Below are 14533 nucleotides of genomic sequence, written 5' to 3'. Positions count from 1 at the left end.
TTCAAGTTTCTATGTTAAAAATTAAATTTGTATAATTTTGTGACTATTTAGATTCTGCATGAAAGCATATCATTGGCCAAATTATCTTTAACTATTTATTAAATTATGGTACGAGTATTCAAACCCCAAAATTTAGTACCCAAACATGCATCCATAAAAACGTAGTAATTTACACGTATCTTGGTATCTAGATCTCCGGATACTCAGAATTGCAAAATTGATTGGAATAAGTAATAGATCCAACAGTATATTCCAGAAGATACATCAATTCCCAAGTTGGCCACATACAATTATTATTATTTCAAACGACCGGAACAAAAAAAAAAAAACACAACAAGAGCACGCCGTATTTTAGTATTCCATGTTATAATACATCCACGGTTTATACACCTACTTTAACCCGTACACGTCGGTGTCGTACGTACCTTCCCTGGTCTCATTCCACATCTTAAAATAAAACCCATTCGACATGTTGTTATTAATTGTTAATTAAAAATTTAAAATGTCAAAACCTAATTAATTAAATAAAATAAAACAAAACACGCAAAGCATAAAAAACCCTTTACCTTTTCTCTTCTATAAAACCGTCCACACGGAGAATTTCCACGACCCACACACTTTCTCTTCTTTTTCTACAAATGGGTTTCCAAAGATCTATCTCTTCTTCTTCTGCATTGAAATGGCTTGGATTTGTAACGGCTGTTTGGGTTCAAGCCATCTCCGGCAACAACTACACTTTTTCAAACTACTCCGGTGCTCTTAAGTCTCTCATGAATCTCAACCAGCTCGAGCTCAACAACCTCTCTGTCGCTAAAGACGTTGGAAAAGCCTTTGGGATCCTCGCTGGCCTTGCCTCTGACCGTCTTCCTACTCCTGTCATCCTTCTTATTGGTTGTTTTGAAGGTCTTCTCGGTTATGGTGTACAATGGCTTGTTGTTAGCCGCACCATCCAACCAATCCCTTATTGGCAGGTACTAACAATATTTTTTTCTCTTTTTTTTTTTTACCGTCTATAACTCACATACGCATATTCCCGAATTAAGGTCTTACTAGGTGACTGCCCGCGCAAATGCGTGGGAATAATATTGTGTAAATGGTAAAATCATGTGAGATAAGAGATTTTTTAGGGTTTATTGTAAAAAAATATGGTAAATGATGAATTACCGTCTATAACTCACACACGCATATTCACGAATTAAGGTCTTATTAGTACTAACCACTAGTCAAAAAATTAATTTTCAGATTGATTGAATATTTCTTCTTTTGAATTTTTCAGATGTGTATATTCCTCTGTATGGGAGGGAACAGCACAACGTGGATGAACACGGCGGTTTTAGTGACTTGCATACGTAATTTCCGACGAAACCGTGGTCCTGTCTCCGGGATCTTGAAAGGATATGTCGGCCTAAGCACTGCTATATTCACCGACCTATGCACTGCTCTGTTCTCAAACGATCCGGCGTCGTTTTTGGTTTTGCTCGCAGTCATCCCTTTCGCGGTCTGTCTCACGGCGGTTTTCTTCCTCCGTGAGATCTCACCAGCTTCTTCTGCCGCCGAGGAGAATGAAGAGACTCGCTACTTTACTATATTCAACATTGTGGCCGTCGTTGTCGCCGTGTACCTTCAGTCTTACGACATCATCGGAATCAAAACCGGAGTGTTCTCTGTTGCTTTCGCCTCCATACTTCTCTTCCTATTGGCTTCTCCAATAGCCATTCCTTTCCACTCTTTCATCAAGAGCTTGAATCACGGTGAACAAGATGACTTAGAAGGACGGATTCAAGAACCGTTGCTTAGATCCGAGATCGCGGCAGCGGAGAGAGAAGTGGTGGTTGTAGCTGCGGTGGCAGCTGAACAAGAAGTGAAGAAGAAGAAACCGGTGTTGGGAGAAGACCACACTATAATGGAAGCAATATTGACCGTTGACTTTTGGGTGCTTTTTGTGTCCTTCTTGTGTGGTGTAGGAACTGGTTTAGCTGTGATGAACAATATGGGTCAGATAGGTCTTGCCCTTGGATACACAAATGTTTCAATCTTTGTCTCCATGACCAGTATTTGGGGATTCTTTGGTCGCATTCTCTCCGGTACTCTCTCCGAATACTTTCTCAAGTAAGTTCTCCTCCTCGGCTCCTCCTTTTAACACTATGCATTTTTTTACCATTCACCGTTTGATCTGCTCCCAAGATGAACAGTGAATAACGGATAAATAAACATTATTTGTCCGCTTTACACTGTTCATTCAGAAAATGGAGCGGACTAACAGTAAAAATTTCATAAGCTATGCACATTTTTGACCGTAGTTTACTGTTCAATCCATTTTACTCTGTCTCGTTCTTTACGATGCTATCATTGAAAGTATCAATTATCGTTCTAACATTAAGTAGTAACATTCATTACAAAACTGTAACGTGACGTATATCATTTTTCATCCTCATATATGGACATACAAAATTCAATGCGTTCTAAATTTGTATATTGTTTTTTCCTTAAATGATTTTTCTCATATAAAGAAAAGGGATCTTTTAGAATTTTCTGTTTGATTCATTTAACTAGTTTTGGTACTACATAGACAATTCCAAATCAAATATCTTGCTCTTTTCCTTATTTTGGACCACGGTATTTAATTTTCTCTTCACGTGTTAACTTAATTTTCCACCTAAATTTCCCCTTTGGATTCTTTTGAAACTTTTACATTCTACTGATTTATAAGATTTTAAATTTAAAGGTTATGCAACATATATATCATTTCAATGACCATGTTGATTTTATACTTTACTAACCAAAGAATATATAATTTTCTTCTAATTTTATAGGAAAGCTGGAACACCAAGACCACTATGGAATGCAGCCTCTCAAATCCTTATGGCCGTAGGATATATACTAATGGCTTTAGCCGTACCCAATTCACTCTACATTGGTTCAATGGTGGTTGGAGTTTGTTACGGTGTTCGTCTAGCCATAACCGTACCAACAGCGTCCGAACTCTTTGGTCTCAAATACTATGGTCTCATCTACAACATTTTAGTACTTAACTTGCCACTTGGCTCGTTCCTCTTCTCGGGTCTCCTCGCTGGCTTCCTCTACGATGCAGAGGCCACACCAACTCCTGGTGGGGGCAACACGTGCGTAGGAGCTCATTGTTACCGTCTCATTTTCATAGTCATGGCATTAGCTTCTGTTATTGGAGTCGGTTTGGATCTTGTGTTGGCTTATAGGACGAAGGAGATTTACGCTAAGATTCACGCTAGCAAGAAGTCCAAAAAATCTGGTGGTAGCCTTAGTTAAGAATTATAGATCTAGTTCGGTCGCACTAGATTTGTTTGTCACGTTTCAGATGCTGATTTTGTATACATGATACAATATCGGATTCAAGATATTGTTGAACAAAATTGCAAGTACCAGAAATCATTGTTGTAGGAACATCGCCAATGTATTTTTTTTATCGAGATTTGTTCAAATCATATAAATGAATGACATTTTGATGTTCCCATCCACTTCGTTTCTAAGATTTTATTTAGTACAAGTATATATATACAAGTGGTTGATTATATATAGTCTCGGAATAATTAACGAAATAAGAAAATAAATGTTTTAAAAAAGAGCGTAACAAAATTAACACTTTTCATGCAGTTGATGTGGTCCAGAAATTCCCCTGTTATCAACCAAATAAACATCACCATTCTGATTCTTGAGTCGAGTTCCTTTCTTCTCGGAGACTGCTCTTCGTCTCCAACATTTGGTTTATCGGATTCGACAAAATGCACGGACAACTGAGAGAATCCTAGCTTCTCCCAGTCAAAGCACTTTAATCCCCGCTTCTCCTCACACTCTTATCATGGGCAACCTCCATCTTTGCGGCCTCTAAGTTATCAGTCTTCAACCTTCTTTTATTGAGTAATCTTCAGAATTTATTAAATTATCCTCCAAAACCAAAAGAACTCGAACAATAATCACCTCAGATTGGTTCCAAAAGGTTGGTCCCTCAACTAGAACATTAGCAGAAGGAGGTCCTTATTCTGTGCCAATAAAAACTAAAGGTGTTACTTTAGTACCCGCAAAATCCAAAAGTTAAAGGTACCTGTTGGGAACTGAGAGAATGATCATGAACATTTGTGACCTCCTGATGTGAGCTAACCATCTCAGCTTCTCTAGATTGACGAGCCATATTTTTCGGCTCGGTAGCTCGTAAAAGGGACCATATGTATCTCTTCGTACGTTTCAAGAGAATCTAAAAAGTATGAAACATGAGACACTTACACACAAATTAGATTGTGCCTTCGTTAATTTTCATAGAGACATCCTTCTCTGAACTCTGAAGAAATGGTAATAGATAGACCTAGAACCTCTTAACCGTATAAAAAAAAAACTATCCAAGTCTTATAACAAAATTATGAAAATAAATTCGAGTTGAATAATCGAAGGGGAAAAATATGAGAATTGCCATGGGACCAAACTATAGGTTTTACATTCTTGTAATTCCTAAATTTTTTCATTTTCTAATGAAATATTTACATTTTTAGCAAAAAAAAAAAAATGAAAATTGTAAATGCCCATTGCCCACCCATCCGTAGGGCGGACAAGAACCCGAGTAAGTAGTAGCCAATAATGATAAGAAAAAAATGAACCTCGTCATATTTTTTTTCTATAGAATTATTTAGTTTTAGGCATATATAATTTTTTTTTTTTTTTATGTATACACACAAAACAATGCAGAAACTCACCAAGCCTTCTCACATTTCAATCACTTATTGATTATCGGGAAATTAATAGATGGAAAGTCGATCATAATTAAAGTCAAAGAATTTTGACGGTCACATATACACATTGATGCATGGCACAACTGCACAACCATATAAAAAGAACCATCCCTCACGCTTTCTTTCTCATAATTCCCTTCCATATTCAAATCATAATAGAAGTAGAGAGCAAAATGTTTTGGGGAAATTTGTTTTCGAGAGTTTCGAAATGGTTCGATTCTGCGAAGAACATGCTTCATAACTTAGTCTCCCCAATGGTAGAAAGGGTCCAAGAATCATTCTCCTCTCTCATTTCAACACTTCGTGGTTTCTTTGATACCATTATTACTAAGCTCCGCAATTTCTTTGCTGCTGTTTTTTCTAAGCTTCGTGATTTCTTTCTTATGATCGTGGCTAAAATTTGCAATTTTTTTGTTACGATTATTTCTAAAGTTCGCAGTTTCTTCGACTTTGTGGCAACATTATATCGTTGTATTCAGAAATTGCAAAAGCTTTTCAGCCTAATAAACGACTTGTTGGATATCTTGGGCTTGGAGAGTGAGATGGCGCTTCATAGCAAATTCCTACATGTTCTCCAAATCTTTAAACAATTTGGGGATTTGGGAACTATCTTTGGTCAATGGTTCAACACTGAATCGTTGTTTACATGATCCAATTGTCTTTTGTATTGTTTTTTTTTTTTAATAATAATGATATGAATAATAAATTTGCAGCAGCTATATTTGTTTTATGCTGTTAATATATGAAGGATTATCGTTCTTTTTTATTTCATTTTTTAAACTACTCAGGCTTTGCATAGTATCACTCTAATTTCTCATCGTTATTATTTCGTTCAATTGCAACTCAATATTATTCATCTACAACACTCTTGTTCGTCTATTATTCTCCAACTTCTTGATGCTAAGTTGCATAACTTGATTTAGACAATTACACGTACACTTCATTCCATTTGCTCCTGACGAAAAAATCATCTATTTACTTGGAGACTTTACTTAAAACTCAAGCTCGTGGTTAAAATCAGTGGATAGAGCTTTTGATTGAAACTTAAAAACACCTCGAAGCAAATAAAGTGTTTTTTTTTCTTGGGTTAAGGAAATCAAATAAAGTTTTTTTTTAGCTATGAAGGTTTCCACGAACACATGATTGATGGTGATGCCGCGATAGTCGTACACATTGTGCTAGGAAGTAGGAATGGAAGCAGAAGACATGAACAAATTTGTCGATGATTTATCAACCTTGCTCTTGCTCCAAACCTTTGTCCCTAATCTTTGGACCTTTTTCATATTCACCGTGACTGCTATATACAGTTATGGCAGTAATATTCTATTGGATATTTGATATGTTCCAATGGGTCAATAGAGGAATAGAAGAACTTGAGGGGGCCGAAATAAAGAGGAAGTCAACGGAAATGTTGACTGAGAGCTGACTTGGTATTGGAAGGCAAAGACTCTCCATCTACCAGAGGGTTTGTTGTTGGAAGCTATGGCGTTTTTACTTTTTTAAATTGAAAAGAATATATAAATCTAGTGACCGGTTCAACATAACACCTTCTCCTGTATTCGAGTAGACTAGTACCACCAGATCTAGGCCTGGATTTTCGGTTATCCGTTCGGTTTTCGGTTAGGTCCACTCGGTTTCGGTTCTTTCGATTTTAAAATTTAGTATCTATTCGGATATTTTAAATTTTCGGTTCTGTTCCAGTTTTTTTTGGTTTTAAAATTTAGTATCCATTCGGTTATTTTGCCTAGTATATTTTCGGATATTTCGGTTATTTTTGAGTATTTTCGGATATTTTTGGATATATTTCGGTTATTTTCGAGTATTTTTACTATTTTTATAAATTTTTCAAGTATTTTTGATTATTTGGTCTATAAATAACTAATTATTTTGAAAATATAATTGTATTTCAGGTATTTCGGTTCGGTACCGATTCGGTTACGGTTATTTTGGTTATAAAATTTAGTATCTGTTCGGTTATTTTCAAATTTTCGGTTCGGCTCGGTTCGTTTTTTTGCTTCGGTTTCGGTTTGGTACATTCAGTTCGGTTTATTTCCCAGGCCTAACCAGCTCTATTACAAATGTGAATCGAAAACTTAACCAAGATTACGCTAAACCGGGATCGACAATTCAAAACCCGGTTCACCTTTTAAATCTGTTCTGCTCAGTGAGTCGCCGCCGCCGTGGTCTTTGTCGAATTCGTCGTCTCTCCTCCACTAATCGACGTTGCGCCACCATCTAATCGCTTTGGACCTCCGTCAGCTGGTTTATCTCGCCGGCGTTGTTTACTTGAAACAAGGTAAGGTCTTTCATCTTTGTTCTGTTTTTAGGAACTGAAACTGGGATATGTTTTGCAACTGTCTGTTATTGGTTTTAATGGTGTTCATTGTTTGTTTCAGCTAACTTAAAGTTGTGGATTTTTTCTGGTTAGGGTTAGGGTTTCATCTTCCACTATCTGCCAATGCAAAGCTTGTAACTTTGAGATTTACATGGCTGCTTCTGATCAACACCGGTCTCGCCACCACGACGAAAGCTCTTCAAGACCCAACAAGAAGAAGAAGATAAGCAGAAGCCCTGAAACAAATCTCCTCTTCAACCTCAATTCATGTTCCAAGTCCAAGGACCTCTCAGCTGCATTAGCCCTTTATGATGCAGCCGTCACTTCCAGCGAATTACGCCTCAGCCAGCAACATTTTCAGACGCTTGTGTACCTATGCTCTGCTTCTATTAGTGATACATCTCTTCGGAGCCTTGCCATTGACCGTGGTTTCGAGATTTTTGATCGTATGGTTAGTTCGGGGATAAGTCCTAATGAGGCATCTGTCACTTCAGTGGCTAGGTTGGCTGCTGCTAAAGGTGATGGTGATTATGCTTTCAAGGTTGTTAAGGACTTTGTTTCTGTTGGCGGTGTGTCGATTCCCCGTCTGAGGACCTATGCGCCGGCTTTGCTCTGTTTCTGTGAGAGATTGGATGCTGACATGGGTTATGAGGTGGAAGAGCACATGGAAGCTGCAGGAATTGCATTGGAGGAGGCAGAGATCTTGGCGTTGTTGAAGGTAAGCGCTGCCACGGGCCGAGAAAACAAGGTTTATAGATATTTACATAAGTTGAGGGAATATGTTGGCTGCGTTTGTGAAGAAACTTCGAAAATTATTGAGGAATGGTTCTGTGGAGAGAAAGCTGGTGAGGTTAGTGATAATGGAATTGGTTCTGATGTTGGGATGCTTAGAGAAGCTGTTTTGAAGAATGGAGGTGGGTGGCACGGGCATGGGTGGGTTGGTGAGGGCAAATGGACTGTAAAGAAAGGTAATGTTAGCTCAACCGGAAGATGTTTGAGCTGCAGGGAGCAGTTGGCTTGTGTAGATACCAATGAGGTGGAAACACAGAAGTTTGTGGATTCTTTGGTGGCTTTGGCTATGGAGAGGAAGGCAAAGATGAATTCATGCGAGACGCAGGTGGACTTCAGCGAATTTCAGGTTAGGAAAAATGGATGATTCCTAGATTCTCTTAACTTGCTTCTAATAAGTCTGGACATAAGAAAATTGCATGAGAGAAAAATTCAGGAGAAGATATAAGTTTATGTTTGCTTAGTTAACTTTGATAAAGTATTTAGAGAAAGGTGTGCTTGAATTTTTTAGTACGAGAGAGAGTTCAATCTCCTCTTTTAATTGCTTTTAGCACGAATTCATCAATTGGGAAACATTATCGGAGTACTGTATAGTTCCGAATTTGATATTTATAGATAGGCATTTGCCAAGTTCTTTTCTTTTAGATGTAATGTAAGTATGATTATATCTTATTGTCCTTGATGATATTTACTAAGTTTTGAGCTTGAAACGGAGTTTCTATATAAATACAAAGAATATTTATCTTGAGTATTCAAATGTCAATCTTTGTTGAAAGTTGCTCATATATATGCCAGGACTGGCTTGAGAAACATGGAAATTACGAAGCTATAGTAGATGGAGCAAATATTGGGCTCTACCAACAAAATTTTGTAGATGGCAGTTTCAGTCTTCCACAGGTTTCTCATCTATTTTTAGTTGTTGTTCTTCCTACATATTTGCGAATCCATTCCTACGATACTGACAATGTACATGTGCGATAGAGCAGCTTGAATCTGTGGTGAAGGAACTTTACCGTGAAAGTGGTAATAACAAATGGCCCCTAATTCTATTGCACAAGAGACGGGTCAGGGCGCTTTTAGAAAACCCAACCCACCGGAATCTGGTTGAAGAATGGATTAGTAACGGTGTCCTATATCCAACTCCACCAGGATCCAATGATGATTGGTATGAACTTTAGCTTTTCTTAGATACCATTAGTTCAAAAAAAAACAATGTTTGGTTACAACACTCATCTTTTGTATATTAACCTTTCCAGGTATTGGCTATATGCTGCTGCTAAGCTCAAGTGTTTGCTTGTAACAAATGATGAGATGAGGGATCACATTTTTGAACTTTTAGGGAGCAGTTTTTTCCATAAGTGGAAAGAAAGGCATCAGGTAGAGTTATAAACTTATAATATGCAACTTTTTATACTAAAATTGTAATTTTGAGGAATCTACAATTAGCATTTGGTTTATGGTTTTGGTACAGGTCCGGTATACTTTTGTGAAAGGTAATCTGAAGCTTGAAATGCCGTCTCCTTTTTCGGTTGTCATTCAGGTTTGTTTACCATCTCAGTCCCTTTTATTTTCCCCCGTTTGGATATTTTTTGAATTACATTTCGACAAATCAGGAATCCGAAAAAGGGTCATGGCATTTCCCGGTCTCATGCGAAAACAATGAAGAGTCTTCAAGAACTTGGATGTGTATTAGCAGACAAAGTGTTTTAGATTCACCTAAAAGTAATGGAAAGCTTGCAACTTCTTGAAATGGGAAGATTCTTAGTAGCTCCAACAGCTTATTGAGTTCATGTATCTCGCCGTCGAAAACAGGATTATTTGTTGAGTTTTATTCGAAAGATTAACACAAAAAACATGATTGATTCTATAGTAAGGGCCTGAAATTTGCTCATTAGAAAGAGAGAACCAAAAAAAGTGGTTAAAATTGTAGTTGATCAGACCGAACCAAACCGAACCGGGTTGGTTAAATCGAATTGACACACAAGGGTTTTCTACTGCCTTCACGGCTTCACTCACTCAACTTTATTTAGTCCACGTCAGCATCATTTCACGATTGCATCAACGAGCAATTATCAACCGTACGATGCTTAAACCCAAACCGATCTCCACCGTTGATCAACTTCTCTTATCTCCTTCCCCGTCGTAGTCGCAGGCTCGCAGCCGGTAAAGCGCATGAAGGATCTTCACACTTTTTCACCTTCTCTCTATTTCTCTCTATCTCTAACCTCTGGTAAGGTTTTTCTCCATTTCTCTTCTTCTTCGTCTTCGTCTTCGTCTCCGGTCTTCGTCGTCTCTCTCTTCTGTTTAGGTTTTGGTTTGCTATATTCAACAAGTTCTTCTTTGTATGTTTGGAGATCCCTATCACTAAATATACTTTTGCTTAAGCGATTTGTTTCACTTCAATTGAATTTCAGTTTCTGGGATTGGTAAGTGATGATGATTCTAAGATTCGTGGTGGTGATTAACTCTGATCTAGGGTTTTTTTTTTTTAGCTGTGTGCTCGATTTTTTTTTTTTTGGTTGTTGGAGTTTTATATTGATGGTTATATTTGGTCGTTGCAGTGATTTCTAATCTCTGATTTGGTTGTTTTTTTTGGGTAGCGGTGGTGATCTAGAAAATGGGAGATGGGACTGAGGTTGTTGTTAGGTCAGATAGAATTAGCGATGAGCAAGTAGCGAAGACTGAGTTGTTGGGATCTGTTGAAGTAAAGGATGAGAAAGAAGATGATGTTTTTGAGGAAGCGATTGGTTCAGAGAATGATGAGCAGGAGGAGGATCCAAAACGTGAATTGTTGGAGACCGATGATTTACCTTTAGAGGAAACTCGTCAAAGTTCGAAGGATGAGAATGAAGTGGAGGATTTTGAAGAGGCAGTTGGTGATTTGGATGAAACAAGTAGTAATGAAGGGGGTGTTAAAGATTTGCATGTTGATTATTCGGTTGTTGGAGAGAGCCATGGTGCGGGGGAGGCTGGATTTGATGTTGTGGCTCCGAAAATGAATGGTGATAAGGGGGAAGGAGGTGCAGGTGATTCTTATGGTAAAGTTGAATCGAACTTGGATGTTGTTGAGAACACTGAGATGGCTGATACTAATGGTTTGAAGTTAGCGGCTGAGGATGTGAGTATTGAAAACGGAAAGACTCATTCTTTTTTGGGAAATGGAATCGTCTCTCCTAATAATAAAGAAGTGGTGGCTGAAGTTATTCCAAAAGATGATGGGATTGAGGAACCATGGAATGATGGCATTGTAGTTGAAAATTGGGAGGAAAGAGTTGATGGCGTACAGACAGAACAAGATGTTGAGGATGGTGAAGGAACAACTAAAAATCTGTTTGAGGAAAGGACAGAAGAAGAAGTTGTGGATGGTGCAGGAACAGGTAAGAATCTATTTGAGAATGGTTCTGGTTCAGTATGTATAGACAATGAGTCCGAGGCAAAAACAAATGGTGAGACTGGTGCCGCCTACACAAGTGATATTGAAACTAATGCTTCAGGTGACAAATCTGTGAATGATAGTACTGAAGTAGCAAGTGCTGAGACTTCATCTCCATTGGATAAATCTAGTTCCGGGGAAAAGGGAGAGACTGAAGGGGACAGTACTTGTTTAAAACCAGAGCAACAATTGGCTTCTTCGCCGAACTCAAATCCTGAGTCTACTGAAATTCGCAGCAATAGTGGCTCCCCTGGGGTAACTTCTAGAGAAAACGAGACAGTTAGAAATTCTAATGGAGGACATGATGTCCAACAGAGGCCTCAACCTAATAAGGAACTTGAGAAGCAGCGAAGCAGCAGAGTAAATGTAGATCCAGAGATTAAGGAAAATTCACATGTGGAAACAGAAGCTGAGGTAGTAAGTTCTGTTTCACCAACAGAGTCTAGAAGTAATCCTACAGCATTACCACCTGCTCGTCCAGCAGGTCTTGGTCGTGCTTCTCCTCTTTTGGAACCTGCATCACGTGCTCCTCAACAGTCTCGTGTCAATGGGAATGGGTCTCACAATCAGTCTCAGCAAGCTGAGGACTCTACCACTGTAGAGACTGATGAGCATGATGAGACCCGTGAGAAGCTCCAGTTGATCAGGGTAAAATTTTTGAGGCTTGCACATAGACTAGGGCAAACCCCGCATAATGTTGTTGTTGCTCAGGTTTTATACAGGCTTGGATTGGCTGAGCAGTTGAGGGGCAGAAATGGAAGCCGTGTTGGTGCTTTTAGTTTTGATCGTGCCAGTGCCATGGCAGAACAGCTTGAGGCTGCTGGACAGGATCCACTTGATTTTTCTTGTACGATTATGGTTCTCGGTAAAAGTGGGGTTGGTAAAAGTGCAACGATCAATTCTATATTTGATGAAGTGAAATTTTGTACTGATGCATTCCAGATGGGGACAAAGAGGGTTCAAGATGTTGATGGTTTGGTTCAGGGAATTAAGGTACGGGTGATTGACACTCCCGGTCTCTTACCTTCCTGGTCTGATCAAGCCAAGAATGAGAAGATCCTGAATTCTGTTAAGGCTTTCATCAAGAAGAATCCACCTGACATTGTACTATATCTTGATAGGTTGGATATGCAAAGCAGAGATTCTGGTGACATGCCTCTCCTGCGCACCATAAGTGATGTTTTTGGTCCATCGATTTGGTTTAATGCCATTGTGGGTTTGACTCATGCCGCTTCTGTTCCACCAGATGGCCCAAATGGCACTGCTTCTAGCTATGACATGTTTGTAACACAACGCTCTCACGTCATCCAGCAGGCTATTCGCCAAGCAGCTGGAGATATGAGGCTCATGAACCCTGTTTCTTTAGTTGAGAATCACTCTGCTTGCAGGACTAATCGGGCAGGCCAGAGAGTATTACCGAATGGCCAAGTGTGGAAGCCACATTTGTTGTTACTCTCATTTGCATCCAAGATTCTAGCAGAAGCAAATGCTCTTCTGAAGTTACAAGATAATATTCCTGGGAGACCATTTGCAGCTCGGTCCAAGGCTCCGCCATTACCATTTCTCCTTTCATCACTTCTGCAGTCAAGACCACAACCTAAGCTTCCTGAACAGCAGTATGGGGATGAAGAAGATGAAGATGATTTAGACGAATCATCGGATTCAGACGAAGAATCAGAGTATGATCAGCTTCCTCCCTTTAAGAGTTTGACTAAAGCTCAAATGGCTACGCTTAGTAAATCTCAGAAGAAGCAGTATCTTGATGAGATGGAGTACCGGGAGAAACTATTAATGAAAAAGCAAATGAAAGAGGAAAGAAAGAGACGTAAGATGTTTAAGAAATTTGCTGCAGAGATTAAAGATTTGCCTGATGGGTTTAGTGAAAATGTGGAAGATGAGAGTGGTGGACCTGCATCAGTTCCAGTTCCCATGCCAGATTTATCTTTACCTGCGTCTTTTGACTCTGATAACCCTACTCACCGCTACCGCTACCTTGATTCCTCCAATCAGTGGCTTGTTAGGCCAGTTCTGGAAACCCATGGGTGGGATCATGATATTGGTTATGAAGGTGTGAATGCAGAACGGCTCTTTGTTGTAAAAGACAAAATACCAATATCTGTCTCAGGCCAAGTGACAAAGGACAAGAAGGATGCAAATGTGCAGCTGGAAATGGCCAGCTCGGTTAAACATGGAGAGGGTAAATCAACTTCCCTAGGTTTTGACATGCAAACTGTTGGAAAGGAATTGGCTTATACTCTTCGAAGCGAAACGAGATTTAACAATTTCAGGAGAAACAAAGCTGCAGCTGGTCTTTCTGTAACACTCTTGGGTGATTCGGTTTCTGCAGGGTTGAAAGTCGAAGATAAGTTGATTGCTAGTAAATGGTTCAGAATGGTAATGTCTGGTGGAGCTATGACTAGTCGGGGAGATTTTGCTTATGGTGGTACTTTAGAAGCTCAGTTGAGAGATAAAGATTATCCGCTTGGCCGGTTTTTGACTACTCTTGGACTTTCTGTAATGGATTGGCACGGTGATCTTGCTATCGGAGGGAACATACAGTCTCAGGTTCCCATTGGACGTTCCTCTAATTTAATCGCTCGTGCTAATCTGAATAATAGAGGAGCAGGGCAAGTAAGTGTCCGTGTAAACAGCTCCGAGCAGCTCCAACTTGCTATGGTTGCAATTGTTCCTCTCTTCAAGAAGCTACTTAGTTATTGTTACCCGCAAACACAATATGGACAATGATGAAGAAACATTTAGGCTGATTTCACTTCCATCCCTTTGCAATGGAGTATTAGGAAATGATTAGTCAAAAGAACACGTTAGAGTGAGTTTATAAGGTACAAAACCTGATCTATATCTGCTTTGATCGCTGATTTCGTTTCTTTTTTTCGTTTTTCTGCAAACCCTCTTAACGGATTTTGCTGATGTTGATGTGCTTTGGTTTTGAGCAGGAGCTGTCTGCTAGTAAAAGACCAATTGATGGACCAAAGCCTGTGTTTTGAAATAGCCAGAAACATAACAGGACGTTCCTTGTCTGATATATAATAATAAATAGTTCAGTGGTTGTTTTCTTCTATTTCTAAGACCTTGTGATCTCTCTTATGAATGAAGCATATCTATTTTTGTTCATGTCCCTCTCCAACCAATGATGCATTATATCTGTGAGATGTAAAAACTGATTTCTATGTTTGAATGATGTTTTATCATATCAAACAA

The 14533-nt window shown here is 39.0% G+C and overlaps 3 protein-coding genes and 1 long non-coding RNA gene across 7 annotated transcripts; 3 read left to right on the top strand and 1 right to left on the bottom strand.

Moving 5' to 3' along the window:
- Nucleotides 1-200: 200 nt before the first annotated feature.
- LOC110230225 lies at nt 201-658 on the bottom strand. The gene is made up of 2 exons (XR_002333344.1): nt 567-658; nt 201-447 (listed from the first exon to the last, which is right to left on the bottom strand). It is a non-coding gene; the product is annotated as an uncharacterized LOC110230225 (long non-coding RNA).
- On the top strand, nt 344-3494 carry LOC9322130 (protein NUCLEAR FUSION DEFECTIVE 4). Its single transcript, XM_002886018.2, has 3 exons — nt 344-971; nt 1277-2109; nt 2814-3494. Exons 1-3 carry the CDS (start codon nt 639-641, stop codon nt 3283-3285), a joined length of 1638 nt encoding a protein of 545 aa, XP_002886064.1. The 5' UTR covers nt 344-638; the 3' UTR covers nt 3286-3494.
- A 3224-nt stretch (nt 3495-6718) lies between these two features.
- Nucleotides 6719-9810, top strand: LOC9322128 (proteinaceous RNase P 2). 3 transcript variants are annotated; one of them, XM_021032351.1, is made up of 7 exons: nt 6719-7053; nt 7192-8230; nt 8677-8778; nt 8868-9046; nt 9138-9258; nt 9353-9421; nt 9495-9810. In XM_021032351.1, exons 2-7 carry the CDS (start codon nt 7244-7246, stop codon nt 9627-9629), a joined length of 1593 nt encoding a protein of 530 aa, XP_020888010.1. In that variant the 5' UTR covers nt 6719-7053; nt 7192-7243; the 3' UTR covers nt 9630-9810. The 3 variants fall into 3 exon arrangements, with proteins under 3 accessions (XP_020888010.1, XP_020888008.1, XP_020888009.1); XM_021032349.1 differs by having other exon boundaries at nt 7186-8230; XM_021032350.1 differs by lacking the exon at nt 6719-7053 and having other exon boundaries at nt 7066-8230.
- A 99-nt stretch (nt 9811-9909) lies between these two features.
- LOC9320078 (translocase of chloroplast 132, chloroplastic) lies at nt 9910-14446 on the top strand. 2 transcript variants are annotated; one of them, XM_021032337.1, is made up of 3 exons: nt 9910-10111; nt 10482-14154; nt 14269-14446. In XM_021032337.1, exon 2 carries the CDS (start codon nt 10499-10501, stop codon nt 14057-14059), a length of 3561 nt encoding a protein of 1186 aa, XP_020887996.1. In that variant the 5' UTR covers nt 9910-10111; nt 10482-10498; the 3' UTR covers nt 14060-14154; nt 14269-14446. The 2 variants fall into 2 exon arrangements, with proteins under 2 accessions (XP_020887996.1, XP_020887997.1); XM_021032338.1 differs by lacking the exon at nt 9910-10111 and adding an exon at nt 10143-10307.
- The last annotated feature ends 87 nt before the right edge of the window (nt 14447-14533 follow it).

The sequence above is a fragment of the Arabidopsis lyrata genome (assembly GCF_000004255.2).
Source record: "Arabidopsis lyrata subsp. lyrata unplaced genomic scaffold ARALYscaffold_3, whole genome shotgun sequence".
In the NCBI taxonomy this organism is placed as follows: domain Eukaryota; kingdom Viridiplantae; phylum Streptophyta; class Magnoliopsida; order Brassicales; family Brassicaceae; genus Arabidopsis; species Arabidopsis lyrata.
This window is presented reverse-complemented; position numbering and strand designations above follow the sequence as displayed.

Coding starts and splice junctions, on each gene's coding strand:
- LOC9322130 (XM_002886018.2), top strand. CDS start 639: ATGGGTTTCCAAAGATCTATCTCTTCTTCTTCTGCATTGAAATGGCTT. Junction 972..1,276: donor AACCAATCCCTTATTGGCAG/GTACTAACAATA, acceptor TGAATTTTTCAG/ATGTGTATATTCCTCTGTAT. Junction 2,110..2,813: donor CTCTCCGAATACTTTCTCAA/GTAAGTTCTCCT, acceptor CTAATTTTATAG/GAAAGCTGGAACACCAAGAC.
- LOC9322128 (XM_021032351.1), top strand. CDS start 7,244: ATGGCTGCTTCTGATCAACACCGGTCTCGCCACCACGACGAAAGCTCT. Junction 8,231..8,676: donor TGGACTTCAGCGAATTTCAG/GTTAGGAAAAAT, acceptor TATATATGCCAG/GACTGGCTTGAGAAACATGG. Junction 9,259..9,352: donor AGTGGAAAGAAAGGCATCAG/GTAGAGTTATAA, acceptor GTTTTGGTACAG/GTCCGGTATACTTTTGTGAA.
- LOC9320078 (XM_021032337.1), top strand. CDS start 10,499: ATGGGAGATGGGACTGAGGTTGTTGTTAGGTCAGATAGAATTAGCGAT.